At 44.2% G+C, this 15,701-nt stretch overlaps 1 protein-coding gene across 10 annotated transcripts in view; it reads right to left on the bottom strand.

The window, feature by feature from the left end:
- The window catches only part of LOC139259737 (speckle-type POZ protein-like A), a 270,126-nt gene that overhangs the window by 60,098 nt on the left and 194,327 nt on the right, over positions 1–15,701 (bottom strand). For all 10 annotated transcript variants that reach the window (XM_070875375.1, XM_070875374.1, XM_070875380.1 and 7 more), the window contains one exon: positions 8,729–8,850. In XM_070875375.1, the coding sequence (XP_070731476.1) occupies positions 8,729–8,850 (122 nt within the window). The remainder of the gene's footprint in view (positions 1–8,728; positions 8,851–15,701) is intronic.

Consider the following 15,701-nt stretch of genomic DNA (forward strand, 5'->3'; position numbering starts at 1 on the left):
ACCAGGCACCCCGCTCCCCCCCCGCCCCGACCGAGACCCCGCCCCCCCCCCAACCCCACCCCGCCCGCCCCGACGCGACACCCGCTCTCCCCCCCCCCCCGACCCGAGACCCGCTCCCCCCCAGCCCCGACACCCGAGACCCGCTCCCCCCAGCCCCGACAGAGACCCGAGACCCGCTCTGCCCCCCGCCCCGACACCCGCTCTCCCCGCCCCCGCCCCGACCCGAGACCCGCTGCCCCCCCCACCCAAAGACCCGCTCTCCCCCCAGCCCGACCCGAGGCCTGCTCCCCCGACCCCCACCGACCCGACACCCTCCCCCGACCCCCCCTCTCATCCTCCCCCCCACTCCTCTCTCCCCCTCCCTCTCTCTCCTCCCCTCCCTCTCTCCTACCCCTCTCCCTCTCTCTCTTCCCCCCCCCCCCCTCCCTCCCCCCCTCCCTCTCTCTCTCTCCTCCCCCCCTCCCTCTCTCTCTCTCCTCCCCCCCCTCCCTCTCTCTCTCTCCTCCCCCCCTCCCTCTCTCTCTCTCCCCTCCCCCCCCTCCCTCTCTCTCTCTCCTCCCCCCCCTCCCTCTCCTCCTCTCTCTCTCTCCTCCCCCCCTCCCTCTCTCTCTCTCCCCCCCCCCTCCCTCTCTCTCTCTCCTCCCCCCCTCCCTCTCTCTCTCTCCTCCCCCCCCTCCCTCTCCCTCTCTCCCTCCCCCCCTCCCTCTCTCTCTCTCCTCCCCCCCTCCCTCTCTCTCTCCTCCCTCTCCTCCCCCCCCTCCTCCCTCTCCTCCCCCCCCCTCCCTCCTCCCTCCCCCCCCTCCTCCCTCTCCTCCCCCCCCTCCTCCCTCTCTCTCCTCCCCCCCCTCTTCCCTCTCTCTCCTCCCCCCCATCCCTCTCTCTCCTCCCCCCCATCCCTCTCTCTCCTCCCCCCCATCCCTCTCTCTCCTCCCCCCCATCCCTCTCTCTCCTCCCTCTCTCTCTTCCCCCCCCCTCCCTCTCTCTCTCTCTCTCCCCCCCCTCCCTCTCTCTCTCTCTCTTCCCCCCCCCTCCCTCTCTCTCTCCCCCCCCTCCCTCTCTCTCTCTCTCTCCCCCCCCCCTCCCTCTCTCTCTCTCTCTCTCCCCCCCTCCCTCTCTCTCTTCCCCCCCCTCCCTCTCTCTCTCTTCCCCCCCCTCCCTCTCTCTCTCTTCCCCCCCTCCCTCTCTCTCTTCCCCCCCCTCCCTCTCTCTTCCCCCCCCTCCCTCTCTCTCTCTTCCCCCCCCTCCCTCTCTCTCTCTCTCGCTCCCCCCCCTCCCTCTCCCTCCCCCCCCCTCCCTCCCTCCCTCCCCCCCCTCCCTCTCTCTTCCCCCCTCCTCCCTCCCTCCCTCTCCCCCCCCCTCCCTTTCTCTTCCCCCCCCCTCTCCCTCTCTCTCTCTCTCTCTCTCTCTCTCTCTGCGGCACGAACGGCTGCAGAATTCTCCCTGGCTGAAGCACTTTCACACAGGTAGGAAGATGGTTTATTTAATCTTTTCTTGGCTTATAAATGTTTATTCAGGTTGGATTTATTTGTATAATATTTGTAGAAGTATAAATAAGGATTTATTGTCAAATTTAATGAGTTCCCTTCCCCCCACCCCCCCCCCCCCCACCTCGTTCTGGGCGCCTAATTTGTAACCTGCGCCTGATTTTTTAATGTGTAGAACAGGTTTTTTCAGTTCTACAAAAATCTTCACTGGCGCCATTCTACTTTAGTTTGGAGTACATTTTCACTGTGGAAACTTTCAAATCAGGCGTCAGTGGCCGGACACGCCCCCTTTTGAAGAAAAAATTCTGTTCTAAACTCGAACTGTTCTACCTGACTAGAACTGCAGAAAAAAAAATGTGGAGAATTGCGATTTCTAAAATAGTCCGTTCTCCACCAGTTGCTCCTAAAAATCAGGCACGAATCATGTGGAAACTTGGGCCCACAAACACTACTTACAGAATTCTGTATCTCATTTAACAGCAATGAGGAACATAAACCAGTGAGTACCTAAATATTAGTTAATTTGCTATGTTCTCCTTTGAAGTTCAAACACTTTGAGAATGCCATTACCTATTAACCTTGATTATATTGAACATTGAAGCAATCAGTGTCTTGCCCTGCAATAATTCCAATTTTAAACCATAATTTGCAATGAAATTCTATCTTCTCAGCAAGAAGGAATGGTTGAATATGTCTTGCACTTATTTTAAATGGTAGAACACCGTCCCTAACACTACTGAAATTAAACCCAGTAAGTATAAGCTTCCCAAGATTAAAATGACTAAATTTCACTGACAAATTTAATTGATGAAGTTGACACGTTTTAAAATAATCAAATAAACAGCTGAACATTTGGGAGGCTGGTACACATCTAACAGAATTCAAATTCTATTTTCATCATAAACGTATCTGTCACTATCACTAGTGATAATGGTGGGGCCTGCAGCACTGAATGTGCTCAATAGCCCATAGGGTAAAGGCCAAGAATCTTAGATTAATTTTTTTTCATTAAAACTTTACATTCATTTCATATGAAATGTAGTGCAAGATTCCTTCCGAAATTGAACTTTTGTAATTACAACCTGCAAATTTGGCCAAACTGAGAATGCCCCTTATTGGACCGCGGTGTCAAGCTTCTGGAGTGTTGTTGCAGCTCATCCAGGCAAGTGGAGAGTATTCCATCACACTCCTCACTTATACCTTGTAGATGATGGAAAGGCTTCGAGGAGTCAGGAGGCGAGTCATTCATTGCAGAATACCCAGTCTCTGATCTGCTTTTGTAGCCACAATATTTATGTGGCTGGTCCAGTTAAGTTTCTGGGCAATGGTGACCCCTCGATGATGTTGATGGATCCATGGCTAGACACACTCTGGTTAGAAATGGTCATTGTCTGGCACTTGTGCAGCTTGAATTTTACTTGCCACTTAGCAGCCCAAGTCTGAATGTTGTCCAGGTCTTGCTGCATGTGGGCACAGACTACTTCAATATCTGAGGAGTTGCGAATGGAACTGAACATGCTTCATCAGCAAACCTTATGATGGAGCATTGATGGTCGGGCCTAGGATACTGCTCTGAGGAACTCCTTCAGCGATATCCTGGGCCGAGGTGATTGGCCTCCAACAACCACAACCATTTTTGCTTGTGTCAGGTATGATTCCAGCGATTGGAAATTTTTCCTTCTGATTCCCACTGACTTCAAATTTACTCGGACTCCTTGATGCCACATTCGGTCAAATAATGTCTTGATGTCAAGGGCAGTCACTCTCATCTCATCTCCAGAATTCAGCTCTTTTGTCCACGTTTGGACTAAGACTGTAATGAGGTCTGGAGCGGAGTGATCCTGGTGGAAGCCAAACTGAGCATTGGTGAGCAAGTTATTGGTGAGGAAATGCCCCTTAATAGCACGGTTGATGACACATTCCATCACTTTGTTCATGATTAAGCATAGACTGATGGGGCGGTATGGCCGGATTGCATTTGTCTTGCTTTTTGTAGACAGGACATACCCCGGATATAAAAGGGGTCAGAGGGTCTAGTAAGGAGGGGGAACTGAGGGAAATCTTTATTAGTCGGGAAATTGTGTTGGGGAAATTGATGGGATTGAAGGCCGATAAATCCCCAGGGCCTGATGGACTGCATCCTAGAGTACTTAAGGAGGTGGCCTTGGAAATAGCGGATGCATTGACAGTCATTTTCCAACATTCCATTGACTCTGGATCAGTTCCTATGGAGTGGAGGGTAGCCAATGTAACCCCACTTTTTAAAAAAGGAGGGAGAGAGAAAACAGGGAATTATAGACCGGTCAGCCTGACCTCAGTAGTGGGTAAAATGATGGAATCAATTATTAAGGATGTCATAGCAGTGCATCTGGAAAATGGTGACATGATAGGTCCAAGTCAGCATGGATTTGTGAAAGGGAAATCATGCTTGACAAATCTTCTGGAATTTTTTGAGGATGTTTCCAGTAAAGTGGACAAAGGAGAACCAGTTGATGTGGTATATTTGGACTTTCAGAAGGCTTTCGACAAGGTCCCACACAAGAGATTAATGTGCAAAGTTAAAGCACATGGGATTGGGGGTAGTGTGCTGACGTGGATTGAGAACTGGTTGTCAGACAGGAAGCAAAGAGTAGGAGTAAACGGGTACTTTTCAGAATGGCAGGCAGTGACTAGTGGAGTGCCGCAAGGTTCTGTGCTGGGGCCCCAGCTGTTTACATTGTACATTAATGATTTAGACGAGGGGATTAAATGCAGTATCTCCAAATTTGCGGATGATACTAAGTTGGGTGGCAGTGTGAGCTGCGAGGAGGATGCTATTAGGCTGCAGAGTGACTTGGATAGGTTAGGTGAGTGGGCAAATGTATGACAGATGAAGTATAATGTGGATAAATGTGAGGTTATCCACTTTGGTGGTAAAAACAGAGAGACAGACTATTATCTGAATGGTGACAGATTAGGAAAAGGGAAGGTGCAACGAGACCTGGGTGTCATGGTACATCAGTCATTGAAGGTTAGCATGCAGGTACAGCAGGCGGTTAAGAAAGCAAATGGCATGTTGGCCTTCATAGCGAGGGGATTTGAGTACAGGGGCAGGGAGGTATTACTACAGTTGTACAGGGCCTTGGTGAGGCCACACCTGGAGTATTGTGTACAGTTTTGGTCTCCTAACTTGAGGAAGGACATTCTTGCTATTGAGGGAGTGCAGCGAAGGTTCACCAGACTGATTCCCGGGATGGCGGGACTGACCTATCAAGAAAGATTGGATCAACTGGGCTTGTATTCATTGGAGTTCAGAAGAATGAGAGGGGACCTCATAGAAACGTTTAAAATTCTGACGGGTTTAGACAGGTTAGATGCAGAAAGAATGTTCCCAATGTTGGGGAAGTCCAAAACCAGGGGTCACAGTCTGAGGATAAGGGGTAAGCCATTTAGGACCGAGATGAGGAGAAACTTCTTCACCCAGAGAGTGGTGAACCTGTGGAATTCTCTACCACAGAAAGTAGTTGAGGCCAATTCACTAAATATATTCAAAAGGGAGTTAGATGAAGTCCTTACTACTCGGGGGATCAAGGGTTATGGCGAGAAAGCAGGAAGGGGGTACTGAAGTTTCATGTTCAGCCATGAACTCATTGAATGGCGGTGCAGGCTAGAAGGGCTGAATGGCCTGCTCCTGCACCTATTTTCTATGTTTCTATGTTTCTATGTTTCCACATCGTTGGGTAGATGCCAATGTTGTAGCTGTACTGGAACAGCTTGGCGAGAGGCACGGCTAGTTCTGGAGCACGAGTCTTCAGCAAATCAGCCAGGATGTTGTCGAGGCCCATAGCCTTTGCTGTATCAAGTTCGCTCTGAATCAAATTGGCTGAAGACTGGCTTCTGTGATGGTGGGGACCTGAGGAGGATGAAAATATGGATCATCCACTCAGTACTTCTGGTTTAAGATGGTTGCGGTTGCTTCAGCCTTGTCTTTTGCACTCACGTACTGGGCTCTGCCATCATTGAGGATGGGGATGGTCATGGAGCCTCCTCTTTCCGTTAGATGTTTAATTATCCACCATCATTCACGACTGGATGTGGCAGGACTACAGAGCTTTGATCTGATGCATTGGTTATGGAATCGCTTAGCTCTGCCTATAGCATGCTGCTTCCAGTGTTTAGAATACATGTAGTCCTGTGTTGTAGAGCTTCACCAGGTTGGCACCTCATTTTTAGGTACACCTGGTGCTGCTCCTGGCACACCTTATTAAACCAGGGTTGTTTTCCTGGCTTAATGGTAATGGTAATGGTAGAGTGAAGGATATACCAGGCCATGAGGTTACAGATTGTGGTGGTATACACTTCTGGCTCTGCTGATGGCCCATAGTGCCTCATGGATGTTGAGTTTTGAGTTGCTTGACCTGTTCTGAATCTGTTCTTGACTGCATCCAAATTCTTGGTACAGTACAAACATTCAAACATACAGTGCATCATCAATATTGCGACCATTATCTATCAGATCAGTGATAACAGGAAAGTCAGCAGCATGATATATCTACTGTGAGACTTCGCAATTCCTGTACGAAATTATACATTCTTGAGGATGACAGCAGCATGCCAATGCCCCTGCTGTATTGTTTGGCTAATTTTAGAATTCATGATCAACTGCCTTATGGAACTTTTTCTGTAGCCCTGGCAACAGCTAACTTTTTCATTTCATTGTTCTAATAGTTGCTTAAACTGACTGCCCTAAGAAAATCTATCCCAGGAATTTTGGGGCAATTTTGCCAAGTAGAGGAAACAACCCTCCTCCACTATTTCCCACATTCATGTATCAACAAATATTGATTCGGTCAAAATGTCATCAATAACTTGGTAAAATCAAAACTTAACAAAAGTTATACACTGAAATGATTACTGCAAGATTGCAAACTGTACCATATATATTTGACTGAACATGCAATGAACTGACGGGCAGTAAAAAAAAAAATATTTTCCAATGTGGGAGACAGAAAAAAAAACTGCTGCGAACAGAAAATAAACGAGGGAGATGACCTAGAACAAAGCTCTGTATAAAGCAGGGTGAGAGGGAAGTCACTCACTCAAGATGGTCAAGAGGTGATGCAAAACTCTTTACCTAGGTAATATTTCTATCCCGAAAAATGACAAACTCCTGACTATGTGGAGGTTGATTAAAAACAGATTATTTATCCTCATGTGCTCAATTATATTTAAATTACATTTTTCTAAACGTTTAGAACATTAATTTATTTATCCCAAGAAGCTTAGATTCACTTTCATTATTATTATTATTTTTTTTAACTGTTCCATTAAAACATGACATTTAATGAAGTGTCACAAAGATCCCTTCCTATGATGTCAGTAGGTTTGAGCTTCACACCTTTAAAAGTTGGTCAAACTGAGAATACGCTAAGAATTTAGCTTTGGATCATCATGACTGCATTCAAAACCAAAGATGAATTCTCATCCTCAGCATACAATCATTTCTGAAATTACCTTCAAGTATATTATCATGGCTATATCTGGAAAAAAAAAATTCAACTTGATTTGGTTGCAGTTTACAATAGAGCATAGATCCAAATCAATTGAATACTACACATATGGGGCCCAAATTTCCCGAACCTCTTTTTCTGGAGCTCTCACTCGAGCTGCGCCACTTTTGCCTGTCTCCAAGCGCGTCGAAAATAACCTCCGTATTTTGGCTGCTCCCCAGCCTCTCCTCCGTCGTGGCGCAGCGTGGCCCAATGGATTGGGGGGCGGAGCCAGGTCCTGGCGCTGAAAACAGTGCCGGGACCTCTGCACATGCGCGCTAGAATCTGCACGCATGTGCAGTCACTCCTAGCAGGCCGTTTCTGCAAACGTGCGGCAGGCTGTGTGGGAGAAGCATGCCGTCCCTAGCCCTGGCCGAATGGGCTCCCTCATTGGCAGCCCGCTGCGTTCCCTAAGGTAGGACTTCTAATTTTTATTTGTTATTTACTTATTGATTTTGGTGCCTTAGGTTATAGGGTGCCTTCTATTTTTTATTTACTGATTGCTTATTACTTTGGTCTTGGTGCTTTAGGAGCAGGAGTCCTTCTATTTTTTATTTATTGATTGCTTATTACTTTGGTCTTGGTGCTTTAGGGGCAGGATTCCTTCTATTTTATTTGTTAATTAATTGCTTATTAATTTTTCTGCTTTGTTTGGTGCTTGGTGGTGCTTTAAATGTAGTTACTTGCGCCGATTCCTTGACTGTAAGTAAGGTCTTTCTGTGCAGACAAAAGTGGACACATACGCTGCTCTAAGTTAGTTTAGTACAACTTTTTTCTGGCCAAATTCGCATAAATGGTGTAAATGACTGGGAACGCCCCCTTTTGAAAAAAAAAACTGACCTGACAAAAAATCTAACTAACTCACTTACACTGGCACAAATTAAATGGCCATATTTGCAACTAAAAAGATACACCAGAAAAATCAAGTTACATCAAAAAAAAACAGTGCAACTCATGGGAAAATTTGGGCCCTTGGTTACTATATACACTCACGTACAAGATAACCTTCCCCGCACCAGCTTCTAAGCAAAAGATCTGATGCAAACTATACAGGCCAAATATACAATGCACCATCACTCACCCCAAATCCACGGAAAGTAAGACATTTGATTTTGTTGCATGCTGACCATTCCATGTATTGACAAACTGATACATAACCGGTACAAATAGAAAGACCAGGAGGCTGAGCAGAGGGAACAGCAGCTCGGAAGCACAAGTGCTGTTGAGTACAAATAAACACAAGAGTGCGACCAGGCCAGGAACAGATTAGTGTGCTCCCCAGAGTGAGCTACAGTACCATCCATCACAATGACTCCACAATAGGATGACTCCATCCCCACATGTTCTGCCCCCAAACAGTGCACTAAATTTGAAGTTTGGTATACAATTATATCTAATATCTGTAATTGTACATATCAGCAGGAGGGACAGAGTGCTGAGAAATATAATAATTTGCTATTTTGCATCAATCAAGTGCATCAAATATCATTTTTGTTGCCAAGGGTATTTAACCACTGTAAATTAATTGGTTTTTCAAAGCCATTATTAATGGGGGCCCTGAAGTGATTACAGACGCAAAAGTGTACTTAGTCAGATATAAACACAGTCAGTTCTATTGAATCATTTCCCACACTCTATCCCTACAGCCTCTTGGATTAAGGCTGCTAGAATAACATAAGCTTTATGCTGTGACCATTATGTGGAACTAAAACTTACCACTTCATTTTATCATTTGGCCCAGATGAGAAAGTTGAACTCTTTAATACTTCACCCATTTCCTCTCGACAAAAGCTAAAGTTATTGATGGTCCACATGTAGGAGAACTTTACCACTTTTACCTAAATATTAACCAAAAAAGGATTTGAATGAAATCAAAACATTAAAAAAAAATAATTCAATCAATAATATATAGGTCTAAAATAGATACAGTATAGTTAAAAGTAGATTGCCCAATAACTGAACAGTGATAATTTCACAGAGGTGGAATAAAGGCACAATGCCACTGTTTCCTACTATTTAATCTTCACAAAATGTTTTCCCTATGGCAACTAATACATGGAGAGTATACTGTCAGGCAGAGCCCTATCTAGAATTTCCCAGCACTGACAAAAAGCTTGCGGCACATCGTAAGTCTACAAGAAACTCAGCAAAAACTAGAAAAAGGTAGAAACTAGGAATTAATGCATGTAAAATAATACAAAAGAGGTAGTTTGCTACAAATAAACACTAAATCACCCAAAGTGAAGGAAAACTAACTCCCCTCAAAAAAGACCAATGAAACTTTTCAGATTAACTGTGATACAATCACCCGAGAGGGTGAGTTGAGCTTTGGCAATGTTTAAGAAAAATAAAAGGGAGACCAATGAATTATAGCAGTAATAAAATGATTAGGACCACTGGTTGACCAGATATGACAACTTGCTAGAGGTGGTCTGGAACCAGGAAGGCCTTTTAAAAGTGGACAGGGAATGACCAGTTTGGGCTATGTGTGTCCATTACCATTCGAAAAAGCACATTATACACAAAATATAACTGGTCCACAAGTTTCACTGCAGATCACAGTTACCAGAAACTCAGTTTATCTTTAAAAAGCATAAACACGTATTTGGTGAAAGATTCTCATGCCTTGTATTTAAACAATATAAAGCAACTGGCTACAGCCGACGAGAGACCAGCTGAAAATTTAACAAAACTGGACTTTTTAGGTGCGTGCAAAGAGAATGCTGGGAAAATGTTAATCAAAACATTGACCTGTTTTTGTACAACATGCACAAGACTAAAAACATAACACTGCAAGCTGTGCTCAATGAAAAGTTAATTACAGAATAGAAGTAGACATATTGCTCACGAGTAGTCTGGAATCTGGAGTGCAGTTCTGAACTTTTGTTGTAGCAATACAGCAACATTTACTGAAACAATACATCACTGGCTGACAAAGCAACAATATTACTCATCTTAATGATAGATATCATACTTGTAGCACACTTCACAAAACTTGCTTAACATGGAAGTACTATTTTGATTCTGGACTGCTCAATGTCACCAGGAGGAGGACACCACTAATATCTAATGAGTTGTCCAGCCAAACAAACCGTATGCTTGTGTATAAACTGTAAGCATGCAAGTAAAACTGTTTATTCTTTTTGCCTCAAAACCTCTTTTCTGTTGTTTTTTTTGTACTTTTCACACATCCCAAATTGCTTCACAGCCAATGAAGTACTTTGGAAGTGCAGTGATTGTTATAATATAAAACAACTTTCCATATAGTGTGTTTTCAGCATTTGCTGAAGATGAAAGAAAATAAATGTGCACTGATATAACACCTTTCAGGACCACAAGACATCCCAAAGTGCTTCACCCCCAATAAAGTACTTTTGAAGTGTAGACACTTTACACATAGCAAGCACAGTGGATTTGTAGTTCTTGCTGAGGTACTCATGGGTGTCGAAGTCCCAAGTGAAGTTTTTTTTACAGCTCAATGGCCAGCACCTGAATACAATATGAAGCATCAAAGCACCTCAACCATCCCTTGTGGCCTCCGGACAAACATTGGAACTCCAGCAACACAAAAACACTGTTTTTATTCAATTCCAATATCGATATAAAATGAGAGAGAAAATGAAATCTTTCAATTTTTGGCAATTTGTGTCTTATGATTGTCATTTAAAAATGTTCTGCCTGGCCAGCAAGGTACAGCCTGGGTATAGTGGTTCCAGAGGCAGGACAAAAACTATAATTTGCATGATGCATTGGTGTCTCTCATTGGAGTCAGAACTCTTTTTCTACCTGGTTGTCGTGTGAAATGGGTGCACTCTGGGTATTGAACTCCACAAAATCAGGGCGAAAGTTACAAAAGCCAAGATGTATAATGATATTAGTGCACAGGAACTGGAAATAAGCAGCACCAGGCTCAGGTGAGACTTCCAGCTCACGCTCCAGGCTTGCGTTAGGATGGATCTACATTGCTCTTGCAGGTATTTTTAATGTTGAAACCAATTTTTATGGGTATGTTTAGTAAGTGTTTTTCCTTAGAATGATACAATTATCTATTTTCTAGCTATATACACTGAACTGAGTGAAGGAGTAAAATGGAGGCCAAAACAGTATGGAAATAAATATTTGAGCAATTTAATTAGTTAGCTTTCGTTACCTCCACATTCGGGATTTACAAATAAATTGGGCAATCTGATTGTTCAGTTTTCTGCTGCTTGCTGATGTTTCATTGTGAATTGAATTGCTTTTGATTTGCTCATGTCCATCAGATGTTTAACACAACTGAAGAGTTCATTCAGCCAAACACTAATTTGCCCTACAGACATGTAACACCCTTAAGTGTGACTCCTCTGACATCGCACTTTCAGGTGGAGAACATGAAGGTTGTACGCAAGATATAAGTCTTCATTAAGTAGATTGATGGCCATATTCCAAACTAGCATTGTTTAAATACAAAGACTACTAAATTTACATTTGATTTAAAATCACATTCGATTGCAAATAAAAGTTAAAACTGAGGCCGATTTTAAAAGCATAGTCTGTTGAGATTTTTAAATTCTGATCCCCACTTGCCAATCCAGTTTAGTTCTGTTTTAAAATGAAAATCATTTTACAGCAGCATATGTTTAATTTGTGAATAAAATGCAAATATCCACCAACAGAAGCAATGTATGACACAAGTGATTAAGCAACAACTACACATAAAAGATCAGATTCAAGGCATTGAATTCTGGGGGAGTTTTCTGCAGTATTCCATTAACATGGCAGAAATAAAAAAAAGTCAAGGGAAATCAGACTTCCTAGCTATATCGGCGTATTTTTCTGTCAGCCCAGTACTATCCTCAAGCTATCCACTGCCACTCAGTTTTTAATAAATACTTTTACCTGGCACTCAAATGAGAGGATGCAAGTCCTGTGAGGATAGCTTCAGTAAGCTAGACTTTAGGAGATCATTTAAGCTCTCAACACTGCAAACTTTTAAACCTTTATAATAAAAATGTTTGTGCCAGTCATGTACGGCAAGTCTCTTGTCTATGTTTTGACCACTGCGAGGTCGGTTAATCAGCATCTTCCTCCTTGGTTAAAGTGCTTAAGCCTCTATTTTTCTCTTAATTTTGATCATATATTTTCTCATCACATTACATTAAAATTAACTTTAAAACACAGCTGCTAATACACTCCTCACAAGCTCAGATTGAGGAAATCAGTTCCTACAAATGTTGGGAATTCCAACGTTTGTGAATTACCACATGCTCCCAAGAACAAATGGCAGAGAGATTACTTGTACAAACCATTATCGCCTTACACAACATGCTCATGTTGACATGCCTGCCCCCCCCCCCCCCCCCCCCGACAAGCCTTTAACTCTGCTCTTCGGTCTGTCTGTTTGCGCTCCACGGCCTTTGCTTCTTACTTTCCATTTACATCCATCCTAACTACTTCACCCCCTGTCCCTGAGTCACAGGCATGACCTGAGTGTTCTAACTGGTTTTTAACCCCACCCAGACTGACTCAGCTATAAAAAATACAGCACCCAGATATTGATGTCCTCCTCAGGCCTGGTGCCTGGTTCTAACATGTCCAATGACTCATAACTTTGTTACCGGACTCCTGGCATCAAAACACAAAATTCACTGCATATCAAAAGCTCTCATGACTTAGTGAATTCATGATCTAATGATTCAAACAATAAATGATCTGTAGCAAATTTGCCTGGCTTTATCAATAGATTTACTTCTTGAGAGATGTTAAAACATTAACTTGTTAGGGCAGCACTGTTTAATACTGACCCCGATAGACTGAATAGGAGGCTAGTGAGCAGGACTGTATGGGAGCAAAAGCCCATATTTCTGGAATACATCACTTTCGGCGCAATCGGAGATGACACATGCTGGGTTCAAAATTGAAGCAGCTTTCGGATGAACATGGACTGTATTGACGTTTAGTCTATCATCATAGGCAGTCCTCGGAATCGAGGAAGACTTGCTTCCACTCTTAAAATGAGTCCTTCGTTGACTGAACTGTCCAATTCAAGAACCACAGTCCCTGCAGATTCAGGTGAATTTATAATGGGGAACAAAGAAATGGCAGAGCAGTTGAACAAATACTTTGGTTCTGTCTTCACGAAGAAAGACACAAATAACCTTTCGGAAATACTAGGGGACCGAGGGTCTAATGAAAAGGAGGAACTGTATGATATCCTTATTGAATGGAAATTGTGTTAGGGAAATTGATAGGATTGAAGGTCAGTAATTCCCGGGGCCTGATAGTCTGCATCCCAGAGTACTTAAGAAAGTGGCCCTAGAAATAGTGGATGCATTGGTGGTCATTTCCAACAGTCTATCGACTCTGGATCAGTTCCTATGGACTGGAGGTAGCTAATGTAACACCACATTTTAAAAGAGGGAGAGAGAAAACGGGTAATTATAGATTGGTTCGCCTGACATCAGTAGTGGGGAAAATGTTGGAATCAATTATCAAAGATGAAATAACAGCACATTTGGAAAGCAGTGACAGGATCGGTCCAAGTCAACAGGGATTTATGAAAGGGAAATCCTGCTTGACAAATCTTCTGGAATTTTTTGAGGATGTAGCCAGTAGAGTGGACAAGTGAGAACCAGTGGATGTGGTGTATTTGGAATTTCAAAAGGCTTTTGACAAGGTCCCACACAAGAGCTTGGTGTGCAAAATTAAAGCACATGGTATTGGGGGTAATGTACTGACTTGGATAGAGAACTGGTTAGCAAACACGAAGCAGAGAGTCGGGATAAATGGGTCCTTTTCAGAATGGCAGGCAGTGACTAGTGTGGTGCAGCAGGACTCAGTGCTGGGACACCAGCTCTTTACAATATACATTAATGATTTAGCTGAAGGAATTGAGTGTAATATTTCCAAGTTTGCAGATGACACTAAACTGGGTGGCGTTGTGAGCTGCGAGGAGGATACTAAGAGGCTGCAGGGTGACTTGGACAGATTAGGTGAGTGGGCAAATGCATGGCAGATGCAGTGTAATGTGGATAAATGTGAGGTTATCCATTTTTGGGGCAAAAACACAAAGGTAGATTATTATCTGAATGGCGGCAGATTAGGAAAAGGGGAGGAGCAACGAGACCTTGGTGTCATGGTACATCAGTCATTGAAAGTTGGCATACAGCTACAGCAGGTGGTGAAGGCGGTAAATGGTATGTTGGCCTTCATAGCTAGAGGTTTTGAGTATAGGAGCAGGGAGTATAGGCCTTGGTGAGGCCTCACCTGGAATATTGTGTTCAGTTTTGGTCTCCTAATCTGAGGAAGGACGTTCTTGCTATTGAAGGCGTGCAGCGAAGGTTCACCAGGCTGATTCCTGGGATGGCAGGACTGACATATGCGGAGAGACTGGATCGACTGGGCCTTATTTACTGGAGTTTAGAAGGATGAGAGGGGATCTCATTAAAAACATATAAAATTCTGACGGGACTGGACAGGTTAGGTGCAGGAAGAATGTTCCCGATGTTGGGGAAGTCCAGAACCAGGGGACACAGTCTAAGGATAAGGGGTAAGCCATTTAGGACTGAGATGAGGAGAAACTTCTTCACTCAGAGAGTTGTTAACCTGTGGAATTCCCTACCAGAGAGTTGTTGATGCCAGTTCGTTGGATATATCAAAGAGGGAGTTAGATGTGGCCCTTATGGATAAAGGGATCAAAGGGTATGGAGAGAAAGCAGGAAAGGGGTACTGAGATGAAAGATCAGCCATGATCTTATTGAATGGTGGTGCAGGCTCGAAGGGCCAAATGGCCTACTCCTGCACCTATTTTCTATGTTTCTATGTCACAGGTGGGACAGTCATTGAGGGATAGGGTGGGTGAGACAGGTTTGCCTCACGCTCTTTCCACTTGTTTTCTGCATGCTCTCGGCAATGAGTGCTCAGTGCCCTCCCAGATGCACTTCCTCCACTTAGGGTGGGCTTTGGCCAGGGTCTCCCAGATGTCAGTGGGTATGTTGCACTTTATCAAGGAGGCTTTGAGGGTGTCCTTGTAATGTTCCCTCTGCTTATCTTTGGCTCGTTTGCCGTGAAGGAATTGCGAGTAAACATAGAAACATAGAAAATAGGTGCAGGAGTAGGCCATTCGGCCCTTCGAGCCTGCACCGCCATTCAATGAGTTCATGGCTGAACATTCAACTTCAGTACCCCATTCCTGCTTTCTCGCCATACCCCTTGATTCCCCTAGTAGTAAGGACCTCATCTAACTCCTTTTTGAATATATTTAGTGAATTGGCCTCAACAACTTTCTGTGGTAGAGAATTCCACAGGTTCACCACTCTCTGGGTGAAGAAGTTCCTCCGCATCTCGGTCCTAAATGGCTTACCCCTTATCCTTAGACTGTGACCTCTGGTTCTGGACTTCCCCAACATTGGGAACATTCTTCCTGCATCTAACCTGTCTAACCCCGTCAGAATTTTAAATGTTTCTATGAGGTCCCCTCTCATTCTTCTGAACTCCAGTGAATACAAGCCCAGTTGATCCAGTCTTTCTTGATAGGTCAGTCCCGCCATCCCGGGAATCAGTCTGGTGAACCTTCGCTGCACTCCCTCAATAGAAAGAATGTCCTTCCTCAGGTTAGGAGACCAAAACTGTACACAATACTCCAGGTGTGGCCTCGCCAATGCCCTGTACAACTGTAGCAACACCTCCCTGCCCCTGTACTCAAATGTAG

This window comes from Pristiophorus japonicus, chromosome 3, assembly GCF_044704955.1.
Source record: "Pristiophorus japonicus isolate sPriJap1 chromosome 3, sPriJap1.hap1, whole genome shotgun sequence".
NCBI classification, from domain to species: Eukaryota; Metazoa; Chordata; class Chondrichthyes; family Pristiophoridae; genus Pristiophorus; species Pristiophorus japonicus.